General features: G+C 44.7%; 1 protein-coding gene across 1 annotated transcript in view; it reads left to right on the top strand.

Moving 5' to 3' along the window:
* The first annotated feature begins 1,627 nt into the window (after positions 1–1,627).
* Positions 1,628–17,935, top strand: part of LOC123405342 — a 37,238-nt gene continuing 20,930 nt past the window's right edge. Inside the window, exons 1-5 of the mRNA XM_045099067.1 lie at positions 1,628–1,631; positions 1,744–1,830; positions 2,028–2,178; positions 2,263–2,345; positions 2,449–2,510. Coding sequence (XP_044955002.1) covers positions 1,628–1,631; positions 1,744–1,830; positions 2,028–2,178; positions 2,263–2,345; positions 2,449–2,510 — 387 coding nt within the window. The remainder of the gene's footprint in view (positions 1,632–1,743; positions 1,831–2,027; positions 2,179–2,262; positions 2,346–2,448; positions 2,511–17,935) is intronic.

Below are 17,935 nucleotides of genomic sequence, written 5' to 3'. Positions count from 1 at the left end.
AACGTTGTTTTCCATTCCAATACGCACCCTTGTTCATAATATTAGATCATTTGAACAAACTGTGCAATGAATGTGGCCATAAGATTGATCATTTGGCTTGAAAACCATGAATCTTCACACTTGATAGCCCATTTCTGAGAACACTTTTTAAAAATAATTGTCGTATTACAAGTTTATTAATTTTCCTAGTAAAATTGTGACATATAATGACACAATGCAAAGGTTTTCCATTTTTTTTATTTTTTGGAATTTTTCATGGCCATTTCCAAATACGGTCAAAACGGCAGGTATGACTGTTCCTAGCTAGTGGTTGAATCTTGGAAAACTTTTGATGTTTCTATGATTAAATGGATACTTTTGTACCTATAAATTATTTTTGGGAAAAATAAAAAGCAAACTATGATGCAGCTGGAGTTCAAATTTGACCGGCTTCCAGCTGATTCGACGAAAATTTGTGTTTTTCACGAGAGGTGGATAAAACTTTTGACACCCAACCATTTGGTTAACTGTGCATTTAATATGTCATAGTATTTTAGAAAAATGATTTGATCCAATTTTGCAACAAATATATGGTAGGTCCTTCACAAAACAAATCATTTTGGGTACTCATAGCCTCTACTTCGTTCTGATTGGTCTATGGACATGTCACGTGGATCAAGCATTAGAGACCGTCGGATATTTCCAGTTCCAACGACCCACTCCTCGTCACCCTCTCACCCACCCACTACGAGCTCCTCTCTCTCTCCCCCACGCAGCGAACCCTAGCCACTCTCCCCCTCACACCACTCCTCCTCCCTTCCAAATCGCAACCGCCACATCCCCACTTCCAGATCGCCACCGCCACCTCACTCCGACGGAGCTCCCCCCGTCCATGGCCTCCCCCACTCCCTCCTCCTCTCTCCCATCCCCTTCCCTCACTGTGAGCTCGCCCCACCGCCAAGAAGCCACCGTCACCGCTGCCGCCGGAGCCGGAGCCTCCCGTCCCCGACGCGCCGGTGGAGGAGCAGCTGCTGTGGTCCTCCGACCAAGAGTGTGCGTGCCTCCGAGCCCTAATTTCCTTCCCCCCAATCCATCCCACCCGAAATCAGTTTTAGGTGTCAGATCTATGGCTAGCTATGCCAAGCAGTAGACGTGGGGGGGATAATAGATAGAGGGAGGAGGAACAACTCCATCCTACTCGTGCCGCCGCTAGCCGTCGTGGGTCGCCTCGTCCCTCGCCGCCGGACTGCAGTGCTTGTTGCCCGCGGCTGCCGTACGAACTTTCCTTTCCTTGTTTGGTCGCCGCTGGAAGAGGCTAAAGCGCAGAAGCTACGGGATTGGCTCGCAGGCGTTCGTTGTCGTGGATGCAGCACAACCGATTTTACTGCTCTGCTAGTATTCTTCTCTACATAAAGCATCCATGAAGCTATGTAAAGTGATGGCTTAAATTATCTTCAGGGAGCAACAAGCCTTCTTCAGTGTTGTGGAGCTTTGGTTCAGGCCTGCTTTAGAGGATTAGCAATCCCGAGTTTGTCCTGGCAGTCAGTAGGAATGTAGGATACAGTCCCCTTTTTAGGCTGAACTTTGAAATCTAATGTCAATGGGACGGTTGTAATCTAGTTTGCTTTGTAGCTCTGCTCTATGGGGGATGGGTACATGAATGTGTATATGTGTATTTTAAGCATGGTTTCTGTGTATCTGAATTTGTGATAACTGCATACCTCTGATAACTGCTCCTCTTTGTCTTGTATTATAAACCATTAGACTGGAATGATTGTCGAGACGACATCGAGGGGTTGGATGCTTCAGCTGCACACATAGCGAACCTATTGTCGTCCGAGTCTTCTGATGGTACTAACTTGAGAACCAAAAATATTTCATCGTTAAGACAATATGTCAACGTGTTATTTAACTTGAGAACACACACAAGAATCTTGAAGCCTAGTATTGTGTTGTTGTCATGTTGGTTCATTAGACTGCAACTCAACACATTTGGCAGAACCATGAAATTATATGACTAACTGATTGTTGGAAATTTCAGGATGAAGTGAAGGTTGGGATCGGCGGCTTCAGCATGGGTGCAGCAGCCGCCCTGCACTCAGCAGCATGCTACGCCCACGGCAAATTCAGCAGCGGCACCCCCTACCCGATCACGCTCAGCGCGGTCGTCAGCTTCAGCGGCTGGCTCCCTTGCTCAAGGTCAGCCAGTCATATGCCAAAAAACACCAAACACTTGTGCTTGTAATACTCTATCACAAACCATGATGATGTTGGTGAATTCAGGACGCTGAGGGGCAAGATGGAGGGCTCACACATGGCAGCAAGAAGAGCCGCCTCCCTGCCCATCCTGCTCAGCCATGGCAGAGGTAACAAACAAGCAAACCTGCAGGCTAGCTGCTGATTCCAAGTGGAGTAACTCAAAGATGAATTATTACACTGCTTGTCACTGAATGACCTATGCTCGTGCAGCGGACGAGGTCGTGCCCTACAGGAACGGCGAGCGGTCGACCGAGTTCCTACACTCCTCGATTGTATATATATATACTCAGCAAGTATAAATATGCTAGTATGGTACTTTGTGCGACAACAAGTATATATATGCTTGTCATGGTTGGACTGTTTGATCGTCATCTTTGGTTCCGGTGGTTTCGTTGACCGGAGTTCAGTTACAACCAAAATTTCTAGACCGTGGCCTACATGCATACATGGTTTGGTTGATCCTATGTGATTGTGGTCAAATGATTGGACTACTGTCTATCTATAGATAAAAGTATATCGTCTATCTGCAGTTTGCTCACAGCAAGCCATGTTTAGGTGTTGTTTGCGTGTTCTCAACATGCTAGAAAATAATGCTGATTTGGAGATGCTGAAATATTTCTAAGTTTGAAAACTGTTATATTTTGTTGTTGTCTTTCCATGAATTTATGTGGTGATCTGTAGCTCTTTTGAGGTTGGTGCAATGGAGTTAGTTGTAGTACTTAAGAATCTCTAGCATGATGTGAGTTTTCATGTCATTTGGAGCCCTGTACCATGTAGTTTTATTGCTGTCAATATGCCTTCAGATTGAAAAGTGCACTGTCAAAACTAATATTTTCACTAAGTCTGAAACTGTGCGTGAGATGCCATTTTGTGAGTCATTTCCCTAGTGATCCATGCTCCCATGCTAGATGCTATTATTTGTATGTTGTAATGCATCTTGACCTCTATTGCCTCATGCCTTGTTTGAGCATTTTGAATTTGTCTAGCTAGTTGTTCGAGGGCGTAGAAAATGCTATGTGGTTGATTTTCGCAGATTATGTCTATTTCTTGTGTAGCTTGTAATTGTTGAACCGTTGCTCCGTTTTCATCGTGTAGTACATAAAACTTGCTTAGAATCTCATGTAGTTTCATATTATGTTGCTTCCTTCTTGGTTTGGAATATTTTGGATGCCATTTGCACACATATTGCATTCATGCCATCATATCTTGCGGTGTTTGTATCTTTTGAACCGTAGCTTCGTTGGAGATGTTCTCTATGTGTAACTTGATTGAAACGATGCGTAGAATCACGTGAACCTATTTATTTTGTTGTTTAACAAACATTAAAACATGTTAATTCAGATCTGGACAGATTTATAAATTAACGCATGAGGTCATCTCGGAGATGCTATATGTCGTTTCCGACCTTATTTAAAATGCCTAGATAGGTAGTTTAGTTACACTTCACCTCTTGCCATGTTTAACCACATTTAATATTGTCGTGTACCTAATCGGTATAGAACTAAATAATCCGTATGTGGAGTTCCGTCAATATGCAACCCGTTGCATATTGAACTTCACTTAATGTGTACTGTTTGATTGTTGTGAATTGCCATGACATGTCTTGCATATATTAAAATGATCATGCATCATATGTGGATAGCATCTTGTCGTGCATGTGACGTGGTGAATATCTATGTTGATGCTTGTTGCCGGTTTTCCTTCGTCTCGATAGAGTTCTGCAAGCGTGTCGGAAAGTGAGGATCCGTTCGACCACGTCGGTTCGTCTGCTTCACGGAGTCATTCTTCTTCCAAGCGGGATCTCAAGCAAGATGACCATTTCCCCAGATACCATTACTATCATTGCCATGCTAGTTTTACCTTTTCTATCGTTATGTCTCGCTGCCTACCACCTGTTAAATATCAGTCTCTCAACATTGCCTGAAAACCTTCAACCTGTTCACGACCTAGCAAACCACTGATTGGGTATGTTACCGCTTGCTTAACCATGTGTTAGCGTTGTTTGTTGCAGGTGTAGTTGCTTCCATGTGATAACATGGGTTCTTTGTTTTATCATCCTATTAATGCTATTTAATTTAATGCACCTATATACTTGGTAAAAGGTGGAAGGCTCGGCCTTTCTAGCCTGGTGTTTTTGTGGGGACCCCGACTAGCAAGTCGAGTTCGCCGTGCCTAGTGACCCCAAGGATCAATGTTCACTGAACACAGATACTGAATAATAGAGTCTTACATCCAAGTACTGAAATTATTACATCAAATGACCAGAAGGTCGGGTTCAAGAGCGAGGCCTAAAGCAAAATTAAACAGATACATCGAGTAGCTGAAACTCGTAAGGGCTAAGCGGTGCCCATGCCATCAAGCCTACACTGACAGGCATTCTGACTTGGAACCGTCCTAGATCGCAGGTTCGTCTCCGATGGCGTACTCGTCGCCAAACTCCGGTCCTTCCATGTCTGGTCAATAATATAACCAGTGGCAAGCCAATGAGTACTTTGAATGTACTCGCAAACAGCCCATGATATGAACATTTATAGTGAAAAATAACAGTAACATGCATCTTTAGTGGAATGCAATTTGGTGGAATGATCAGGTATATGCGACAAGTTAAAGAACTACTCTTAAAGAAGAGTTACAGATATCAACATATCTGCTAAGGGTTGAACCATCTGGGTTCACCCTATATGCCAAGTCATCGGACTTGTCGTAATCTCAATGTATTAATGAGGGCTAAAACATCCGGGTTTACCCAATATGCCAAGTAATCGAACTTGGTCATATGTTATTATCATGATTATAACAACACCTTTTTAACACCAAATACACACACTTGGTTTATGCGGAAACGTTGGACGTAGTTTAAGTAGCACCACCCAACTATCCTTGACCGTGGACACGGCTATTCAAATAGTTTACACTCTGCAGAGGTAGTACACTGGACCCACAAGAAACGGGAAACTTCCATGTCATCCACGACTCGCGGTATATCACATATACCCGAGGTAAGTACCCGGTCATCATCTTTCCCCTGACGATACTACACAAAGAGGTCCACTCGATTGGTACCCAGCCCACATGTTGTACGTCTTACGAGCACCGACTCTGGACTGTATCAACCATGCAGGGACCAACAGTGTGCCTGGAACTCATAATAATGGCATAGTCGTCCTACCTAGCACGACCCCATCACGAGAGTGACAGCGATCACTCCCGCCACTAGTAATGTGGCTCTTTGCTAGTACCGACCAGAGTAATCAACAAAGCCCCGTCCCATAAAGGGGTATCGTGGTCATACTGGTAAGGTTGGGACGGTCGACACATCATAAATCTAATCCCATTTCTGAAACCATACTCACACAAAACACCGGTGCATCACTTCACCAAAAGTGATCACCAACTCATCTTCACCCTCGGGCATTAGTGGCACCCGACGGGGTTTTCATAAACTCTTTATTTAACTCATCATCATGCTTGTGATAATATGCTTTTACTTGTCAACATGGTATTAACATGACCCTCACGAGGTGGGGTCAAGCTCAATGCAATGATCCTATAACTCTACTAGTCAGCATGACAGTAGCATGATCCTCGTAGATGGTAGGGTCAAGCTCATCATGCTTGTGCTCCGAGGAGCCATATGAATAACATCACTACCATGCAAGTGCTTCGAAGAAGCCTTCGGTACCATCACCACAATGATGAACCGGCATCGTGATCATATGCAACGGGAAAGTACCAACTATACTAGCATGCATCATTTTATATGCTCAAGTCATGGTAAAAGGGTTGCTTGCCTTGGTCAGCTAGGTATCCGGGGTCTTCGAGGTCTTCCGCTCCGGATCCTCCGTCACTCGGTAACTCTACCGTCGAAAAAGGAATAAATAAATAATAGCTCTCACTAAAACAGATCACAAATTGCTTTTAAAAATGTTGCAAAGTTTGAATAAATTCAGTTTATTATTTTGGAAAATGTTTCCTATAGTTTTTATTAGCTAAGCATATTTATTTAAAAGCAAACAGAAGCAAACAAATGCTTTTAATATCCTTTTATTATACCAAAATACTTTTTGTTTTTGATAAATGTCAAACTCTACAGAATCAATTACTACGCATTTTTAGAAAATTACTGGTGGAAGAATCATATTTTTCTACTGGCTAAATCTTTTTATAAAAATCATTTAAGTTGCAGGTTAAATAGAAAAGAAAAAGGCCAGGGGGAAAGATCCAGCCGGCCCAGCCAGCAGGCCTGGCCACCAGGCGCGTGCGGGCCAGGTTCAAACCTGACCTGCGGGCCCCTAGGGTCAGCGTCAACGGCTGCGCGCGCTGGCTGCCCCAGGACACCGACAGGTGGGCTCCACCTGTCGGGTCCTTCTCCTACCTCCAGCCAGAGAGGTGGAGACGGACGCCGGCGAGGCTGTCGTTGTCCTCAGGCCAATCTAGGAGCGGGAATGGGTCCCTCGTTCCTCCGCCTACCTGCTCGTGGTCGGGACGTCACCGGAGGTGGTCTGGGTCGCCGGCGACGAGGTGACCGTGGCGAAAGGGTTTCGAGTTGGTGTCGAACTAGTGGCTAGAGGCACAGATTCACTCGGGGAAGTTGGGGGAAATGGTCCTGGCGTCAAGGGGAGTGTAATGGGAGGTTAGGCGGCGCAGGAGCCGGCGTGTAGCCGGAGATCGATCGGAGCTCTGAGGCGGAGAGGTCTCGGTCGATCTCGAGCACCGGGGCTCTGCGAGCTCGATTGGGTGGCTAGGGGGTGTCTACTGGTTGTGCTGAAGCTGCTTGGAGGTTGCTGGGGTGCCGGGGGGACCTATTTATAGGCCAGCGGCGGTGAGCCGACTCGGGCACGCCGGTGACTCACCGTGGTGTGCGTGTGAGCACAGTGAGGTGCTAGCCGCGAAACCACGGGTTCGGGACGTGGTTTTGGACCTCCTAGTGCATCGGCCGCAGAGGGAAAGCGAGTGGGGTCGAGCCGCAGCGACCGTGCATGCTCGGCCGTGTCAGGCGCGCACGGGCACGCGTCGCCTGAGCTCTTGCGCGAGGGGAGAGGGTCCCTGGGGGTAGCTTTGCACTGAATGGTTGTCGGGGGAGCGTTTGGACATTACTGGGGAGGTTGGGACTGGCTGGGACGTCGTCCCCTTGCTAGAGGCCCTCTACAATGCGCCTAGAGCGCAGTTTTGGCATGCCACGGCATGCTGGCGCGCTCTGGGGCACTTGGGACGTGTCCTCCATGTCCTGAGTGTTGCTGGGAGTGTGCCTAGCCGTTGTGGGTTAGTGGGAGCTCGAGCTGGTCAAGGGAGCAAGGAACACTAGTGTTGCCAGTACTGCCGTGTGGCTCAAATTGGAGTTCTTGTCACTAGTGCTTGGAGTTGGGGAGGGGCTGGTTTACTGGGTGCTCAGGGTGTTCTGGGGCTCTAACCCACCAAGTTTGGGGCCTTCACATTGGGTAAAACAGTGGCTAGGAGGGTTTTTACATTCCTGTCAGTAGGTGTTCCACAGTGACTTGGGGTGCTTCTACTCCACCACTGGAACTGAAACTTAACAGGTTTGGTCTTGGGGTAAAAACATGGGGTTTCACCAAATTTGAGCTCCATTGAACAGGTTTGGCTTTGTAAACTTGAAAATGCCTCAAAGTGACCAGTACTGTCCTTTACAAAGGAAGTCTGGCCAATCAGAGTCTCACAAATCCCATCTTTGGTGTGGAGTCCTCATTTGGGCTGTCAAACACCTCTGCAAAGTTTCAGCTCCATTGGAGAAACTTTGCAATGTAGAGTTGTTCCAACTCTTCTCTCGACAAAGAGGGTTTTGGGCTCATTAGGTCCACTTCCCCACCTTGGATCAAGGTGAGATTTTATGTGAGCACCTAATATGGCTTGGGAGGGCTCATGTAATTTTATGGGAATTTATTGAGATCATTTCCTTTGGAAACATCTAAAAAAGCTAAAACAGACAAAAATTGTTTTCAGGGTTTTGCTCAAATAATATTAATATAAAATAGGGTTGAAAATCTTAAATATGGAAAATATATGTCCTTCTGAGCTTCCATGAATTTACTCAGAATTTTCTAAGGCAGGAAAGTAATTTTCCTTGTGGGAATATCATTCCTGGCCTTAGAAACAGACATAAATATAAAATAGGAAAATAGTATTTTAAATCTGCAATTAATGTTTTTAATGAATGAAAATAATATGTGGATCAAATCACCAACTTTGGTTGGAAGTGCCACTTGGCTTCATGAGCTAGTAGTGTATCCCAACATGATGAAGGTGATCTTGATATAAAGGAAAAAGGGGTTTTGAAGAGAGCAAAATAATAAGTTTTTCATGGGTTTGAGTCAGCAAACAAGCAAGCATTCACTCATACAAGGGTTTACATTGCACTCACAACATTATTTGAAAAAGTTTTAACAAGCTCTGATTTTTTTGCAACATAAAATACTTGTGGTGAAAAACAGGGTGTGACAGTTTTTGTTCCACCTTTGCCCCCTTAGTTTCGGCTACCGGTGTTATGTTCCATAATTTAGCGCTCCTAACACGATCATGGTTGTTATGGGGACCCCCTTGATAATTCATCTTAGATTTAAACTGGTCTGGCAAGGCCCAACTTTGGTTTTACATTTGCCTAATAACTAATAAAAATGCATAGGGACCCGCGGGCACCCGCGGAGTAATTAATCAACCCACGGGCCAGTGCTACTCATGAGTGTTGGTCCACCCACCTAGCAGTCGGCGGTGCCACCTCGGGGCAACTCGAGCATTAGGCTACCGTCCACTATGCATAGACGGTGTGTCTTGAGAACGAGATATGCGGCTCCTATCGGGTTCGTCGATACACTGGGTGGCCTTGCTGGATTAGTTTTACCTTTTACGAAATATCTTGTGCATCGGGATTCCGGTGATGCTTTGGGTAATCTCAGAGTTGAGGTTTTCCACTAAGGAATTCGACGAGATCGCGAGTTTCGTGATCGAGGATTTCTATGCGGCTTGTGGTAATTTGTGATGCACTAGTTGGAGCACCCCTGCAGGGTTAAATCTTTTCGGAAAGCCGTGCCCGTGGTTATGTGGCAACGTGGAAACTTTGTTTAACAGTGGTTCTAGACAACTTGAAGTTAACTTAATTAAAATATGCCAACTGAGTGTGTAACCGTGAATGTCTCTTTCGCGAGCTCCTTATCCGATCGAGGACACAGTGGGGTTTTGTCTGACGTAAGTAGGTGTTCAAGGTCATTCATTTGATCATCAGTAGTTCACGTCCGTTATGCGTAGATCTTCCCCCCCTTTATTCTTGTACTCGTAAGTTAGCCACTAAATAAATGCTTAGTCGCTTGCTGCAGCCTTGCTACTCTTGAAACCTTTGGAAATGAGATTGCTGAGTCCCTTGTGGCTCATAGGTTACTACAACACCAGTTGCAGGTACAGATAAAGGTTACTTGACGCGAGCGCGTTGATTGTTCATTTGGAGTTGCTTCTTCTTCTTCTTCTTCATCGATCTAGGATGGGTTCCAGGCCAGCAGCGTGGGTGTAATGCCCCGGACACACCCGTTGGCGGTCGTTACTCCTGGTGGGATCTAGACTGGACCCACATATCAATACTAGTCTTTTCTGCGCACTTTGTCCTCACTCATGTGCACCCGGGATCAACTTCTCGGTCGGTCACCCATCCTAGAACTACTCCAAGCCAAGCACGCTTCACCTGGGAGTTCTGTTCGAATGGGCTCCCGGAAAAGAAGGAATTCCTTATTGATATGAGTAGTCTATCATCCCTAATAAGCCAGTCTATCACATACGCCACCACTCACAAGAACCGACGTCCTCGTCGGGCCACACGAGCATTCCCTCTTGGTACAAACGTTTGTGCATCCAGTCCAGTACATGTACCATCCGTGTGCCACGACGGGTCACAAATGTCATGAACAACATGACCGCACACCTCTCCGCAAACATCCGTGTAACCGCGAGGGTCGGTTCTGATACCAAACTTGTAACGCCCCGGACACACCCGTCGGCTGTCGTCACTCGTGGCGGGATCTAGACTGGACCCACATATCAATACTAGTCTTTTCTGCGCATTTTGTCCTCACTCATGCACACCCGGGATCAACTTCCCGGTCGGTCACCCATCCTAGAACTACTCCAAGCCAAGCACGCTTAACCTGAGAGTTCTGTTCGAATGGGCTCCCAGAAAAGAAGGAATTCCTTATTTATATGAGTAGTCTATCATCCCTAATAAGCATGGCTATCACAGTGGGATAGCAAGGATGGACGTCGTTTTCTTTTCTCGTTTGTTTTCGTTTGTAGTCGGACCCTGCTCTTCTTCGTGATGTTTATGTATTGTACTGATGTGACTCTGATGTAGCTTGTGGCGAGTGTAAGACAATTCCATATATCTCATCTTTTCAATACATGTACTTGTAACGATATCAATTCTTGCGAAACGACGAGATGCGCTTCTATCTCTGACGAGGCCCTCGTGCCAAATTAAGGATATCATCGGATTTTGGGCGTTACAAGTTGGTATCAGAGCAGTACCGACCTAGGAGCCCCCTTGATTGATCAAACTTGGTCGAGTCGAGTGTAGTAAAACTGCTTTGAGTCTAGTTATATATCGGAGAGTAGGTTTCTTTTTTATCCTCATCTATGCTCTTGTGAGGTTCACGACTTAGGAATTTTAATTCTACTCCTCTTCTCACTCAAAAACAATTAGGATCACGCGGATATTTTTGGAATCTATATGATTTCGATGTGGCGGAGTTCTGTCTTGGTGCCTCCTGTCTGACTTGATTTCTTCTGGGGAGTTGAGCTCCGGGGGATTCTCGAGCACATCGTTATCATTCAGATTTCTTAGTATCTCAGGACGAAGGACGTTCGAAATTGCCTCAATACTAGTAGTGGCGAGAGGAGTCCGGCTTCCCCAGTACTAGTGCAGATAGATCCGGATGTATCGCCATACTTAGTATCGTTGTGGTTACGAATGTCTAAGATAGATGAAGTTCCGAGATTCTGGTTATGTGTTGACGGATGTGATACACTGGACGGGTTAGTATAGGAGTTGAGTGATATATTACTCCTTGTATCCATGGACCAGATTGCATGACCAGAAATTTCGGGAGTTCTTAGGTGGGAATTCAAGTAGCTACTTATAGGACAATCTTCCAACGAATGCATGATGTTAGGTTGGGGTTCGACATCTAGTGGATTCGTTTGTTCATGGTCGACTTACAGCGGTTCTTGTTGTGTCTTAAGGAGTCCTTGTAGCTTGCTACGACTCAGGGACGCTTCGTATGTCGTGCGCACTTCCTTGCATAGGATGGCTACTGTAAGGATCGAGCCCGTGCTGTCCTGTCCACGAAAATATCGGGCGAAATCTCTCTCATGAATTTGTTCTGGCTTGTTTCATAAGCCTCATCCCTTTGTTTTGTTGGGGTATGGTAATTCGAGTTGCTTCAATGTCAAGTGGTGAATTCATATCTGTTCCAAGAGGTGTTCTCATAATGTTTATGAGAATTCAAATTATTTTGCTCAATCAAATTGTCTTATAAATTCTTGTCAACCGGAGTTGTTATGTCAATTCTTTTCCACCCGTTGTGCTTCTCTTCAAGTCAATTTATCCACTCCAATATTTGCAAGATCAATCTCTCTTTTCTTTCCGGAGTCATCTCATCTGTCCCAAGTTGTCTTTGTTTTTCCCCGCCCTCCCGCCCTTTTCTTCAGTGATTGGTTTTCATCCAAGTGCATTTCATTTCACTGTTCCTTCCGTTATCTGTTCTTTTCTCTCTTATCCGGTGATTCCTTGTGAAGATTCTTAGGAGCTTCGTGTTCATCTTTATTCATTCTTGTTATCTTTTCCGGTGAATTCAATTTAGTTATCTGTGTTCATCATATCCTTTTCATCCTTTAATTCTTTCCCATGTTGAAAATTCTCATTCAAGCATCTCTTTTCATTCATCGATTTCATTTCTATACGGAGTGTTGAAGTTATCTCAGAAGTTCTTGTTTTCAATTATTCAATTATTTTGAGGTGCTAACCTCATCAAGTTTTCATTTGTACCGGTGCAATATCTCTCTTTCTAAGCAATATTTTCAACGACGGTTTCTTTGAGTGGGCCCATAACCCACTGGTTTTCCTAGGATCTTATCTAGGTCTTCTAATCATTCCCGGAGATCTTTAATTCTTTTAAAATTTGACAAAAGTATGAATTTTATCAGTCTTATTCCTCCTTCAAGATCAATTTGAATTTATTCTCATATTTGGCTCAACCTTTCATTCTTCTTTATTCCGGAGTGTCTCGGTTATCCTTGGTGGTTCTCCTCATCATTCTCAGCTTGGAAGACCCAAGGAGTATTTCTCTTAAATCTTGGTCCATTCTCTTGAAGATTCATCATTTCAGCTTTGTGCCATAATATTAATTGTTCACAATCATGAGTATCCCTTTCTTGCTATCCGATGCATTTCTGAGTTGTTTTCATTCTGGATCCTCCGAAGGCCATCATTTTAGAAGATTTCTTCGTTCTCAGCTTTTAGCTTCATCCTCAATTCTTCTCAAGTGTTGTCTCTTCGTTCTTCTCTAAATTATTCTGGTGTCTCCTTCAAGACTTGTTCTGTTTGTGCTCTATCTATCTCTCTTCAATCTTTTCAAGAAGAATAAGTGGTATGCTAAATCCGTTGCTTGTCATCAATTTAACTTGATGAAGGATAAGCACAACATAATTCTTATTTTGTTCATAGTGATCTGAATTCTTCTTCCGGAGTGGCTCATGATATAAATTCTTTGTCTCAAGATGTTCATCAAGATTCTAGTGGTAATAGTTCTCATTTCTTCTTCATTATTTTCTTACCAAGAGCTAGTTTCTATTCGTTCTAACGGAGGATTTGTGAGGTTGCTCTCTTCAATCTGTCATTTGGTATTTTCAAGATCATATTGTTCGCTTGTTAATTTAGTTGTTTGTTGTGAACCTTGTCCAGTTCTCCTATATTATCGAATTTTTGTCCCGTTTTCCTACCGGAGTGCTGCCGAAATTTTCTGCGAATTCTTGCTTGTTTCTCATATCATTCTGCAGCTCTTTGCAACCTTCAGGGATCATTGGTTTCACTCGTTTGTCAAAGAAGCAACCAAGTTTTACCTCTTGTTCTTTCTCTTCCTCTTCCCCTTTCATTCTTGGATCTCAGGTCGAGATGCTCTTGTAGTGTAGGAGAGTTGTGACAGCCCGAGACCGACGCTGCAAAAGATTCCCCTTTATTCCGTTTTTGTCATGTGACTTATTTTATTTGTCGCATCATGCACATCATCCGCATTGCATCGGCATCCCGTTGTCGCCAGTTTTCAAACTTGCATCCGTTATTAGTTGTTGGTGCTCTCCATTTTCGCGGTTGACCGTCTCGAGCCCGACCACACTCGCACGCGCCCGCGGCATCGTTAAAATCTTGTTTTTAAAAGTGTGTATAAAACTTTCTCTGATTGGGTTGAAACATGGCATGCGGTCTTATTTAGGTTCAGGTAGGCCGCCTCCCAATTTTCGTCGCAATCGGAGTCCGTCTGGTACCCGAACGGTCGACCGTAGCGGCACCGTATCCGTTCTGTCATCACACGTTTTTTGGTATTTTAAATCGCGTTTCCGGGTGCCCGTTTTCCCTCTCTTCTCCGTCTAGCCTACTCTACACATCCACTTAGCCGTCCCCGCGTGCGATACCGTTCAATTCCAATCGCGCGGTTGAAACCTGGTGGAAAAACCGCTAAACCTAGCCCCCCCCCATTGTTATAAATAGACCCCAAAACCTGCCTAATCTAGCCCCTCTCTCTCACCTCCTCGTTTTCCGCGCCACCCCACCAAACCCTAGCAGCCTCCCTCCTCTCTCCTCAGCCGCCGGCCCGCCCGAGCCCGCAGCCGACCCTCCCGGCCTGCGGCCGCCGGCAGCTCATGGGGAGGCGCCCCCGAAACAACCCCTGTCTCCCTGCGCCGCCGTTTCGCCAGCCTCGGCTGGTCCCGTCACCGTGCACCGCCGACTCGAGCTCAGCCCCCTTGTGTCGCCGCCGCCTACACCTCTTCATCGCGCCCCACCGATCGCCGTCCCTCAGCCTCCCTGGCGCCTGCCCTGCTCCCCGTTGCCGCCTAATCTCTCGGTCCACATCGGATCGGAACGAGGGAACCGCCGGCGCGCCCCGGCCCAGCAGGCGCCCCGAGGCCCAGTCGCCACGGCCTCCCTCTCTAGGCCGCCTCCTCAACCGCATGGGCTAGGCCCAAGAGGTGATCCACCCCACTGCCCTATCTAGAGCCATAGGCGCGCCTTATTATCCTGAGCTCTTGCTCTCGTTAGGCCCGTTTACATTTCGGCCCGTTTAGTAATTTAGGGATTTTTTGCAGATTAGCAATTTCAGGAAAATGCCATATTTTGAAACGCTCGTAGATAATTAACCGTGCGTCGGATCGCAATGTTTTAAACATGTAACTTGTGTAGTTTTCCGCGTAGATTAATATTTTTCAACTTGCATGCATGTTTGGAGTGGTTTGACCCATCATATGCCTAGTTTTGTGTGTTGAACTAATAGGGAATTAACCCATATTTTATTTTCGTGCGTGTCCGGTTCGCTCCAATGTCATAGATGAAATGTTCATGTTTTTAGGGACCTTTTGCCATGTATTTTAGAGTAGTTGTTTGCATTTTTGAATGTAGGTTCCGTCGCTAGTTTGTTATATCATGTTTAGGACATATTCTCGCATATACGTGTGACGTTATTTTTATTTTGCAACCCCACATATTATACATGTTTTTGGGGTAGAAAAATCCATAGAATTTAACTGTGCATTTAGTTTTAGCTTTTGAGCAAGTTAGTGCGCATGATATTTTGCCATGTTACCCTTTTGTTTATTTTGTGAGAGTTAATCCGTGCAAGATATGAATGAGTCGTCAACTAGAGATATGCCCTTGGATGTGTAGGGTAGCCTCTGTTAATTTTGGTTGCAATAGAAATCCATGTTTATGTGTTGTTTGCGTGTTCTCAACATGCTAGAAAATAATGCTGATTTGGACATGCTAAAATATTTCGAAGTATGAAAGCTCTTATATTTTGTTGCTGTCTTTCCATGAATTTATTTGGTGATCTATAGCTCTTTTGAGGTTGGTGCAATGGAGTTAGTTGTAGTCCTTAAGATTCTATATTATGATGTGAATTTTCATAATATTTGGAGCCCTCTAGCATGTAGTTTTGTTGCTGTCAATATTCCTTCAGATCGAAAACTGCACTATCAAAACTGATATTTTCACGAAGTCTGAAACTGTGCGTGAGATGCCATTTTGTGAGTCCTTTACCTAGTGATCCATGCTCCCATGCTAGATGTTATTAGTTGTATGTTGTAATGCATCTTGACCTCTATTGCCTCATGCCTTGTTTGAGCATTTTGGATTTGTCTAGCTAGTTGTTTGAGGGCATAGAAAACGTTATGTGCCTGATTTTGGCAGATTATGTCTATTTCTTGTGTAGCTTGTAATTGTTGAACCGTTGCTCCAGTTTCATCGTGTCCTACATAAAACTTGCTTAGAATCTCGTGTAGTTTCATATTATGTTGTTGCCTTCTTGGTTCGGAATGTTGTCGATGCCATTTGCACACATCTTGCATTCATGCCATCATATCTTGCGGTGTTCGTATCTTTTGAACTGTTGCTCCGTTGGAGATGTTCTCTATGTGTAACTTGATTGAAACGACGCGTAGAATCACGTGAGCCTATTTATTTGGCTGTTCAGCAAACATTAAAACATGTTAATTCCGATCTGAAAAGATTTATAAATTAACGCATGAGGTCATCTCGGAGATGCTATATGTCATTTCCGACCTTATTTAAAATGCCTAGATAGGTAGTTTAGTTAAGCTTCACCTCTTGCCATGTTTAACCACATTTAATATAGTCGTGTACCTAACCAGGATAGAACTGAATAATCGTATGTGGATTTTCGTCAATATGCAACCCGGTGCATATTTAACTTCACTTAATGTGTAGTGTTTGATTGTTGTTAAATGCCATGACATGTCTTGCATATATTCAACTGATCATGCATCACATGTAGATTGCATCTTGTCGTGCATGTGCCGTGGTGAATATCTGGGTTGATGCTTGTTGCCGGTTTTCCTTCGTCTCGATAGAGTTCCGCAAGCGAGTCGGGAAGTGAGGATCCGTTCGACCATGTCGATTCGTCTACTTCACAGAGTCATTCTTCTTCCAAGCGGGATCTCAGGCAAGATGACCATTTCCCCAGATACCATTACTATCATTGCCATGCTAGTTTTACTGTTTCTATCATTATGTCTTGCTGCCTACCGCCTGTTAAATATCAGCCTCTCAACATTGCCATGAAAACCTTCAACCTATTCACAACCTAGCAAACCACTGATTGGCTATGTTACCACTTGCTTAACCATGTGTTAGCATTTTCAGTTGCAGGTGCAATTGCTTCCATGTGATAACATAGGTTCTTTATTTTATCATCCTATTAATGCTATTTAATTTAATGCACCTATATACTTGGTAAAAGGTGGAAGGCTCGACCTTTGTAGCCTCGTGTTTTTGTTCCACCTTTGCCCCCTTAGTTTCAGCTACCGGTGTTATGTTCCATAATTCAGCATTCCTAACACGATCGGGGTTGTTATGGGGACCCCCTTCATAATTCGTCTTAGATTAAAACTGGTCTGGCAAGGCCCAACTTTGGTTTTACATTTGCATAATAACAAATAAAAATGTATAGGGACCCGTCGGCACCAGCAAAGTAATTAATCAACCAACGGGCCAGTGTTCCTCATGAGTGTTGGTCCACCCACCTAGTAGTCGGCGGTGCCACCTCGGGGCAACTCGAGCATTTGGCTACCGTCCAGTGTGCATAGACGGTGTGTCCTGTGAACGAGATACACGGCTCCTATCGGGTTCGTCGACACACTGGGTGGCCTTGCTGGATTAGTTTTACCTTTTACGAAATATCTTGTGAATCGGGATTCCGGTGATGCTTTGGGTAATCTCAGAGTTCAGGATTTCCACTAAGGAATTCGACGAGATCGCGAGTTTCGTGATCGAGGATTTCTATGCGGCTTGTGGTAATTTGTGATGGACTACTTGGAGCACCCCTGCAGGGTTAAATCCTTTTGGAAAGCCGTGCCCGCGGTTATGTGGCAACATGGAAACTTTGTTTAACACTAGTTCTAGACAACTTGAAGTTAACTTAATTAAAATATGCCAACTGAGTGTGTAACTGTGACTGCCTCTTTCGCGAGCTCCTTCTCCGATCGAGAACACGGTGGGGTTATGTCTGACGTAAGTAGGTGTTCAGGGTCATTCATTTGATCATCAGTAGTTCACGTCCGTTATGCGTAGATCTTCCCCCTCTTTATTCTTGTACTCGTAAGTTGGCCACTAAATAAATGCTTAGTCGCTTGCTGTAGCCTCACCACTTAACCATACCTCACCTTTTAAGCTTTGCTAGTCTTGATACCTTTGGAAATGAGATTGCTGAGTCCCTTGTGGCTCACAGATTACTACAACACCAGTTGCAGGTACAGGTAAAGGTTACTTGACACGAGCGCGTTGATTGTTCATTTGGAGTTGCTTCTTCTTCTTCTTCACCGATCTAGGATGGGTTCCAGGGCGGCAGCCTGGGATAGCAAGGATGGACGTCATTTTCCTTTCTCGTTTGTTTTCGTCCGTAGTCGGACCCTACTCTTCTTC

This window comes from Hordeum vulgare, chromosome 6H (genome assembly GCF_904849725.1).
Source record: "Hordeum vulgare subsp. vulgare chromosome 6H, MorexV3_pseudomolecules_assembly, whole genome shotgun sequence".
NCBI classification, from domain to species: Eukaryota; Viridiplantae; Streptophyta; class Magnoliopsida; order Poales; family Poaceae; genus Hordeum; species Hordeum vulgare.
This window is presented reverse-complemented; position numbering and strand designations above follow the sequence as displayed.